The 11,186-nt window shown below is 46.3% G+C and overlaps 1 protein-coding gene across 1 annotated transcript; it reads left to right on the top strand.

The window, feature by feature from the left end:
* The first annotated feature begins 926 nt into the window (after positions 1-926).
* LOC138964066 (uncharacterized) lies at positions 927-10,460 on the top strand. The gene is made up of 2 exons (XM_070335953.1): positions 927-958; positions 9,113-10,460. The coding sequence occupies exons 1-2, from the start codon at positions 927-929 to the stop codon at positions 10,458-10,460; spliced, it is 1,380 nt and encodes a 459-aa protein (XP_070192054.1).
* The last annotated feature ends 726 nt before the right edge of the window (positions 10,461-11,186 follow it).

The raw sequence follows: 11,186 nt of genomic DNA, 5'->3' as shown, positions 1-11,186 counted from the left end.
ACACACACACACACGTACACACACACACACACACACACACACACACACACACACACTACACTCGCCTTAATATCACTTACTCATCCCAGTCAACGGCTCTCCCAGTGCAGAGTGACGCATGCAGGGTATCAGTTTTAATCACATTTTATTATGCCCCACCACCCTATCCTTCCCCCAATACCGCACCCCCCTCAGTCCAATCCCCACCCCCTACTTCGCAATAGCTCCTTCATCAACGAGTCGAACAGCTCGCGCAGAACTGACTGTGCCTTTAAAAAGCGAAGTGCTCTTGACGTCTCGAAGATCTCAAACATCCCCTGACCTGTTGCATCTCCCCCCTGCGGAACCCCCCATCCCTCCTTCGCGCCTCCCCTACCTCCCCCATTTCCATCACAACGCTCACTTCGTCACAACCGAAGTGGAGTCACTGCTGCTCGAACAATACGGTGACACACTAGTGCCAAAAGTATAAATGTATAGCGATCTTTATGATGCCGTTGTTCAGACAGCTTTTTTCAGAATAAAATGCAACATTGCAACACAAAACGTCCTTACGGTTTTAGGTAGTGTATTGCGGTCGGCCGAAAGATTAAGTCACAATTAGTATTCCTTTTAAAAATCTGGATTGTTTTCTGGATACATATCAGTGAGGGCCCCAAGAGGGGGGGGGGGTTCATCACGATCACGGGAAGGAACATTTTAGCTTTCACGATCACAGTTACCTTGATTTTTGTTTTCACGATCACAAACACCTTGACGAATAGAGGATCATAGAGTGATACAGCTGTGAAAAATGTACGTTGAAAATAAAATGCTTTGCAATAATGCCCATCACGATCACGAAAACAAATGACGATCGAGATCACGAGACTTAATTTTTTTTTGTCATCACGGATCACGGGCAAAGTCCCATCACGATCACAGAAATGGAAATTTCGGCAATCACGGTCACAGAAAGGTAAAAAAAACGCCAATCACGATCACGATTTTAAACCCTTTGGGGCCCTCATCAGTGGTAACAGTTTCCAAGCTAAAGTGCGACTTAGGTACTATGTTGTTGTTGCTTTTTTGGACGAATTTACATACAGTAAAATGATGACAATGAAACATGCAACGAAAAATATGACTTATTCAATTAAAAATCAAATAAATGGACATAATTATATCCTACGTTTGCACAACTTCATACCATGTATCCGAACATTAATCATCGTCTGCTGCCATAGCAGAAAAACAAAAAAACATACCTCCATATCAGTAATCCAACATTCACCTGTGCACATATAACATTCACCTGCGTACATATCACATTCACCTGTGTACATATTGGCAACAACAGATGTTCGGACACAGTCCTGTCGGGCTTGTACAGGCTGGGAAAGAGTTGTTTCTCTTTGAAACCTTGAGGCAAGCTTTCCCAAGGAATATTTTAGGCCAATCACTGGCCAGAGGCGTGTCTCGCCATAGCCTTTCAGTCCCAATCCATACAAACCCGACAAGGATCTTTCCGTAATTCGTCTATTTTGCACAGTGTACTTTCTGCTCACCTTTTGTGCGACACAGAATAGACCTTACCTTTGATATCGTGCAAGATATGGGCAGTGTAGCTTTTTTTCTTCACAGTTACCTTTTTTTTTTAATTCTCTTTTGTTTTTCTTCTTTTTTTTTGTACATGTACACTCACATACACATACACCTCCCAGTTATTAGTAGGAGCTCGTCAGATAACTGTCATTTTGGTTTAAACAAAACTTTATTCAGTTTTAGTATCGTGACATACAATATATGACATAGGGGATCCGAACTCAAGCATAAAGCTTATATTAGCGAATCCAAGGGGGAACATTTAAGAAGTAAACACGATGGCGGACATGGTCTGTGTGATTTTCACTTCTAGTTCAAGTAGGCCGCCATAGAAAATCCTCTTTGATCAGCAAGCAGGGCTGAAGAGCGGAGAATTAGATTAGCTGGCCCCAAATTCCATCCTATTGCTCATGACGGTCCAGCGCATTTCTCCCTGGAGTTGCTATGAGAGGTTGAAAAGGACTTGTTGCTTGCCCCCCCCCCCCCCCTCCCCCCCCCTACCTCTTTTCCAATCGTTTCCTATGTTCCCTCTTCCCTTGCCACATAGCCAAACCCGACCACATCCCACCCACCACCCGACCACATCCCACCCACCACCCGACCACATCACACCCACCACCACCCCATGTCCTCCCGTCTCTTTGTATTTGATTGTTTTCTATTGTGTATTCCTTTGTGCTTTTTTGTGGACAGTTCTCTCTACGACTCCGCCCCTTTCTTGATTTTGGTATGTGACCAAGTGGAGGGGTGGTTTCATCCCGTGTAAAGCCTGTCAAGATCTGAGAGGGTGAGCGGAACTGTTTTCATGGGAATGAGAGTGTCTTTCAACTCCATGTTTTGAATCTAAGAGCTTCAAAGACACCCCCTCCCTCCCACCCCCTCCTCCTCCACTATCTTGCCAAGTCCTTGCCCCCCCCCCCACTCACCCCCTCCTCCTCCACTTCCTCGCCATGTCCATGCCTCCTCCAAAACCTCAATCTCTCTGCTACTCTTTGTCAACTAAATCAAGGATCTGAACATGAAACGTGTGATCGAGGCCACCTGCACCATGGCATATTAGACACTCACAGTTTCTGTCACTTTATCTCAAACATTCCTTTTTGAGTTTCACCTCATTCTTTATTTAATTGAAATTGAATATTTGGAACCGTCGTACGAAGAAGAAGAAGAAGAATATTTGGAATTGAAGCGTGTTTCGTCATACACGTAAAATTCCACTCGTGCAAAAAACACGAGTGTACGTGGGAGTTTCAGCCCACGAACGCAGAAGAAGAAGAAGAAGAAGCGTGTTTCAAAGACACTACCTCCCACCCTCTTCATTTCATCTTCTTCCGGTCTTCACCCCCACTGCTACCCCCTTCCGCCCCAGACACAGACCTCTTTCTGTCTGCGAGCAAAATCCACAGCAAGCGGATGGACACAGACGAAAAGGTAGAACAAGAAAAATGTTCATTCAAAATGAACAGCGTCGATGCAATGTCCACCAAAGATTTATTTTGGGAAGTGTTAAAAGGTTAGGGTCAAAAGTCAATGAATTGCATGTTGTGCTGGATATATAAATTGTTTATTTCAGTCAATGCTTGCTATGAATTGATCAAACAGCCACAAGAAAAAACAAGTCGCGTAAGGCGAAATTACTACATTTAGTCAAGCTGTGGAACTCACAGAATGAAACTGAACGTAGTCCGCCGCTAGTGCAAAAGGCAGTGAAAGTGACGAGCCTGTTTGGCGCGGTAACGGTTGCGCTGTGCTTCATAGCACGCTTTACTGTACCTCTCTTCGTTTTAACTTTGTGAGCGTGTTTTTAATCCAAACATATCATATCTATATGTTTTTGGAATCAGGAACCGACAAGGAATAAGATGAAATAGTTTTTAAAACGATTTCGGAAATTTAATTTTGATCATAATTTTTATATTTTTAATTTTCAGAGCTTGTTTTTAATCCAAATATAACATATTTATATGTTTTTGGAATCAGAAAAGGATGAAGAATAAGATGAACGTAAATTTGGATCGTTTTATAATTTATTTATTTTTTTACAATTGTCAGATTTTTAATGACCAAAGTCATTAATTAATTTTTAAGCCACCAAACTGAAATGCAATACGGAAGTCCGGCCTTCGTCGAAGATTGCTTGGCCAAAATTTCAATCAATTTGATTGAAAAATGAGGGTGTGACAGTGCAGTCTCAACTTGTACAAAAAAGCCGGATATGACGTCATAAAAGACGTTTATAAAAAAAACAAAAAAAAAACGTCGTGGAATATCATTCCCAGGAAGTCTCATGTCAAATTTCATAAAGATCGGTCCAGTAGTTTAGTCTGAATCGTTCTACACACACACACACAGACAGACACAGACAGACACACACACACACACACACACACACACACACACACACACACACACACACACACACACACACACACACACACACACACACACACACACACACACACACACACACACGCACATACACCAAGACCCTCGTCTCGATTCCCCCCTCTATGTTAAGACATTTAGTAAAAACTTTTTAATTAAAAAATAGAGCTTGTTTGAAACAGGTAGAAAGGAAGAGTTGATATTGCAATATCTGTACGTGGGAATGTGGTGAAAAAGAGTGCTAAAAGTAGTAAGTCGGCCTCAGATCCATTTCAAATATTTATTGCAGAAAAACAAAATACAAATTAAAAACAAAACCACAGAACCATTACCAGGTGTCATAGGAATGTTTGAAAACAATAGTTTTAATTTTACACTGTAAATACAGGAATCAGAATCAAGTTAAACACCTCAAATTGGCACATGCATAATGAATCACCTGGAATTGCAACAGGGAGATACTGAAGTAATTGGAAACAAACACTTGCAATTGACAGAGAAACAATTGAAAATATATAACTGACATGAGCGTACAATATTTTAATGGAAGTGCATTTTTAGCACGAAGCATCCGCAGGAGGATGCACTAACAATTACATAGTGCCACAAAATGTGTACGGACATTTCACAACCGTGCATTATTAGCACAGAACACATACATGGGGGCGCACAAAACATTATTGTACCATGATGATGATCGGGATTGTTGAAGATCTTTTCTTGTGCAAGGCGCCCCTGTATGACCGCAACTGATCCAACCGGCCGCATCTGAACAAACGACGTCGAAACGGCGCGAAACACGTCCTCTCGGTTGGTCTCGGATTGACTCGGCTCCTCTCGGTCTTTTTTTGTGTGTGTCTTTTTTTCTTTTCCTTATGGTCGGAGTGGTATATTTATGTACATCTTAGATTAAAAAACCCACCCGAAAGCTGTGTTTAATCGTTTCGCGTAAATTGTACATTTTTTTTCAGCTTTGAAATTGTTTTGGCTTGGAGAGTCAGCGCGCTTTGGCTTGGAGACTAATTCTCCACAGGCACGTTCTTCCCAACCACAGATACCAGCGTCGTCCGCGACGCTGGAATGAAACGGCATACAGACAGACCGTCAGAGATGATGATGATGATGATGATGATGATGATGATGATGATGATGATGATGATGATGATGGATGGTGATGATGACGACGACGACTACCATGATGATGACGACGACAATGATGATGATGATGATGATGATGATGATGATGATGATGATGATGATGATGATGATGATGATGGATCTTTATTTTACAAGGATAGACAGAGAGAGAGAATGACAGACAACCAAAGAGAGAAGGAATCTGAATGGAACACTGTCAATGAGAAAAAGAGTCTCAGAGCGAGACACACAGACAGACACATACAGCGACAGACAGAGAGAGACACACAGACAGACACATACAGCGACAGACAGAGAGAGACACACAGACAGACACATACAGCAACAGACAGAGAGACACACAGACAGACACATACAGCGACAGACAGAGAGACACACAGACAGACACATACAGCGACAGACAGAGAGAGACAGACAGACACATACAGCGACAGACAGAGAGAGACACACAGACAGACACATACAGCGACAGACAGAGAGAGACACACAGACAGACACATACAGCGACAGACAGAGAGACACACAGACAGACACATACAGCGACAGACAGAGAGAGACACACAGACAGACACATACAGCGACAGACAGAGAGAGACACAGACAGACACATACAGCGACAGACAGAGACACACAGACAGACACATACAGCGACAGACAGAGAGAGACACACAGACAGACACATACAGCGACAGACAGAGACACACAGACAGACACATACAGCGACAGACAGACAGAGACACACAGACAGACACATACAGCGACAGACAGAGAGACACACAGGCAGACACATACAGCGACAGACAGAGACACACAGACAGACACATACAGCGACAGACAGACAGAGACACACAGACACATACAGCGACAGACAGAGAGAGACACACAGACAGACACATACAGCGACAGACAGAGAGAGACACAGACAGACACATACAGCGACAGACAGAGAGAGACACAGACAGACACATACAGCGACAGACAGAGACACACAGACAGACACGTACAGCGACAGACAGAGAGACACACAGACAGACACATACAGCGACAGACAGAGAGACACACAGACAGACACATACAGCGACAGACAGAGAGAGACACACAGACAGACACATACAGCGACAGACAGAGACACACAGACAGACACATACAGCGACAGACAGACAGAGACACACAGACAGACACATACAGCGACAGACAGAGAGAGACACAGACAGACACATACAGCGACAGACAGAGAGAGACACACAGACACATACAGCGACAGACAGAGAGAGACACACAGACAGACACATACAGCAACAGACAGAGAGACACACAGACAGACACATACAGCGACAGACAGAGAGAGACACAGACAGACACATACAGCGACAGACAGAGAGAGACACAGACAGACACATACAGTGACAGACAGAGAGAGACACACAGACAGACACATACAGCGACAGACAGAGAGAGACACACAGACAGACACATACAGCGACAGACAGAGAGAGACAGACAGACACATACAGCGACAGACAGAGAGAGACACACAGACAGACACATACAGCGACAGACAGAGAGAGACACACAGACAGACACATACAGCGACAGACAGAGAGAGACACAGACAGACACATACAGCGACAGACAGAGACACACAGACAGACACATACAGCGACAGACAGAGAGAGACACACAGACAGACACATACAGCGACAGACAGAGAGAGACAGACAGACACATACAGCGACAGACAGAGAGAGACACACAGACAGACACATACAGCGACAGACAGAGAGAGACACACAGACAGACACATACAGCGACAGACAGAGCGAGACACACAGACAGACACATACAGCGACAGACAGAGAGACACACAGACAGACACATACAGCGACAGACAGAGCGAGACACACAGCCAGACACATACAGCGACAGACAGAGAGAGACACACAGACAGACACATACAGCGACAGACAGAGCGAGACATACAGACAGACACATACAGCGACAGACAGAGAGACACAGACAGACACATACAGCGACAGACAGAGAGACACACAGACAGACACATACAGCGACAGACAGAGCGAGACACACAGCCAGACACATACAGCGACAGACAGAGAGAGACACACAGACAGACACATACAGCGACAGACAGAGAGACACACAGACAGACACATACAGCGACAGACAGAGCGAGACACACAGACAGACATATACAGCGACAGACAGAGAGAGACACACAGACAGACACATACAGCGACAGACAGAGAGAGACACACAGACAGACACATACAGCGACAGACAGAGAGACACACAGACAGACACATACAGCGACAGACAGAGCGAGACACACAGACAGACACATACAGCGACAGACAGAGAGAGACACACAGACAGACACATACAGCGACAGACAGAGAGAGACACACAGACAGACACATACAGCGACAGACAGAGAGAGACACACAGACAGACACATACAGCGACAGACAGAGATACAGACAGACCAAGACTTTCCTTGGAGCCCGTCCCCCAACACTCTCCGCCCTCCCTGCCACAGAGTCCTCACCGCCAACAACCACCACCCCACCCCATTCCATCCCCCTTCAGTCCCCACTACTCTGCGTCATCTTTTAATCTAGGTTTCGGAATGAAAACGTGTCCTGTGAAGAACCCCTTCATCGCACAGCAAATCTCCAGAGATCGGTGTCATTGGAACTGCATGTAGCGGAGAGAGAGAAAGTGACGGGAGGAGGGGGGATTCCAGGATAGATTTTGAAGATTCAGTACTCACGGGTTGGCGTCAAAGTCAACAAAAGCTAGTCTTAAAGGTAGCGTCCTTCACGTGTAAACCATCAAAGACGTGTTCAGGATGTCACGTGGGGTAGGAGCATCCTTCCACTTGGGTAGATACCGAAAATCAACAGGCCAGCTGCTTCCTGTGAAGCAAACACGTATTGGTGTTCGTTTGTTGATGTTATTTACAAAGGTTTCATATTCACTCATTTCATCGGCATAGCATTCCCATTCTGCAAAGAAAGCAAATATTGTAAATGTAAGGAATATTTCCATTGTAAATAGAAAATGTCCATGTTTCGTGAGTGTAATATACCTCTACGTTGGAGTTAAAAAGAAAAAAGAAAAAAAAAGATCACCGCCTATTTACAAGGGGAAAAAAAAGGAAAGGAAAAAAGGAGAAAAAAAAGGAAAGAAAAAAAAAGAGAGAAGGAAACAGTTGAAGGAAGGGTTGAAGCAGCCTGCATGCAAATGAGGTCCAAAAAAAAAGCAGCTAGAAAAATGTAGTATGTGTCCAAGTGGTGGACTGCTCCAGCAACAGATACAAGCCAGACATCCATCAACATTAACACGAAGTGCTCCAGCAACAGATACAAGCCAGGCATCCATCAACATCAACACGAAAGTTTTCATGGGGAAAGAGGTATACAGTTAATCCTGGGTTTGTCATGGGAACGTGTGCGCGAAGAAAGCTCAGTCAAACTGCAAAGCCGCCTGGATTGGCGTCATCGCACAGTGCATGACATGGTTAGAGGCGAAGAGACGAGGGAATCGAGTCTCTGTTTAACAGAAGACGATGACAATAAGAAACCCCAACACCAGCGTTCATCTCTCTCTCTGGCTGGCTGGCTATCTGGCTGTCTGGCTGGTTGTCTGGCTGTCTTTGTCGAGAGAGAAAAAGAGAGAACAAAGACAGACAGACAAAAAGAGGCAGAGAGAGACAGACAGAGAGAAAGTAAAAACACACACACACACCGTCACACGTGTAGACACCCAACCCACACACACCCACACACACCCACACACACACCCACACACACACGCACGCACACAAACACACACACTTACACACACACACACACACACACACACACATACACATACACACACACACACATACACACACACACAGAGGACCTACCCCTATCATCACCACAGGATCACCACAGGACCACCCCTATCCTCACCACAGGACCACCCCTATCATCACCATAGGACCACCCCTATCATCACCACTGGACCACCCCTATCATCACCACCAGGCCACCCCTATCATCACCACAGGACCACCCCTATCATCACCACCAGGCCACCCCTATCATCACCACAGGACCACCCCTATCATCACCACAGGACCACCCCTATCATCACCACAGGACCACCCCTATCATCACCACCAGGCCACCCCTATCATCACCACAGGACCACCCCTATCATCACCACAGGACCACCCCTATCATCACCATAGGACCACCCCTATCATCACCACAGGACCACCCCTATCATCACCACAGGACCACCCCTTTCATCACCACAGGACCACCCCTATCATCACCACAGGACCACCCCTATCATCACCACCGGACCACCCCTATCATCACCACAGGACCACCCCTATCATCACCACAGGACCACCCCTATCATCACCACAGGACCACCCCTATCATCACCACAGGACCACCCCTATCATCATCACAGGACCACCCCTATCATCACCACAGGACCACCCCTATCATCACCACAGGACCACCCCTATCATCATCACAGGACCACCCCTATCATCACCACAGGACCACCCCTATCATCACCACAGGACCACCCCTATCATCACCACCGGACCACTCTATCATCACCACAGGACCACCCCTACCATCACCACAGGACCACCTCTATCATCACCACAGGACCACCCCTATCATCACCACAGGACCACCCCTATCATCACCACCGGACCACCCCTATCATCACCACAGGACCACCCCTATCATCACCACAGGACCACCCCTATCATCACCACAGGACCACCCCTATCATCACCACCAGGCCACCCCTATCATCACCACAGGACCACCCCTATCATCACCACAGGACCACCCCTATCATCACCACAGGACCACCCCTATCATCACCACAGGACCACCCCTTTCATTACCACAGGACCACCCCTATCATCACCACAGGACCACCCCTATCATCACCACCGGACCACCCCTATCATAACCACAGGACCACCCCTATCATCACCACAGGACCACCCCTATCATCACCACAGGACCACCCCTATCATCACCACAGGACCACCCCTTTCATCACCACAGGACCACCCCTATCATCACCACAGGACCACCCCTATCATCATCACAGGACCACCCCTATCATCATCACAGGACCACCCCTATCATCACTACAGGACCACCCCTATCATCATCACAGGACCACCCCTATCATCACCACAGGACCACCCTTATCATCACCACAGGACCACCCCTATCTTTCACGTCCACACACCAGTACTGATGATGCTGAGGCCATGTCAATGAAAGTACCCACAGAAACTGATTCAATTCCAGACCTCATCAGCTCTCTCGCGCTCCTCTCGGCTAATTCACTTTGCTGTTGGTTCCCTAAGGGCCCCCTCCTTCCCTTCTTCCTCCCAAGGGTGCTGCAAATACAAAAGCTTGTCTTGCTTTGGGTCAGCTGAGGACTTGATTTCAGAAACGACTAGAGAGAGAGAGAGAGAGAGAGAGAGAGAGAGAGAGAGAGAGAGAGAGAGAGAGAGAAAGAGAGAGAGAGAGAAAGAGAGAGAGAGACCGACAGACAGACAGACAGACAGAGAGTGTGTGTGTGTGTGGGGGGGGGGTGTATGTGTGTGTGTGTGTGTGTGCATGTGTGTGTGTGTGCATGTGTGTCAGTGTGTGTGCATGTGAGTGTGTGTCCATGTGCTTGTGTGCTTGTCAGTGTGTGTGTCAGTGTGTCTGTCTGTCTGTCTGACTGTATGTCTGTCTTTCTGTCATTCTCATGTCTTTGTCTGTTTTCGTTTGTGTGTGTGTATGAGTGTCTGTGTGTCAGTGCATGTGTACATGTATTTGCCTAGCTCCTATTCTCACAGCAGACAGCCAAAGCACGGGACCGAACCGCTCCAACTGACGTCAGTCACATTGATTTTAAACCCCTGTGTATTTTCCCGCTCGCGAGCTACAGGTGTCTGTGAAAACAGAAACAGCTATAATTATCAACCGTATGTGGACATAAATGTTATGCTAAGG

Source organism: Littorina saxatilis, linkage group LG4 (genome assembly GCF_037325665.1).
Source record: "Littorina saxatilis isolate snail1 linkage group LG4, US_GU_Lsax_2.0, whole genome shotgun sequence".
Taxonomy (NCBI): domain Eukaryota; kingdom Metazoa; phylum Mollusca; class Gastropoda; order Littorinimorpha; family Littorinidae; genus Littorina; species Littorina saxatilis.
Note: the sequence above shows the minus strand (reverse complement) of the source record. Positions and strands in the feature narration are given on the sequence as shown.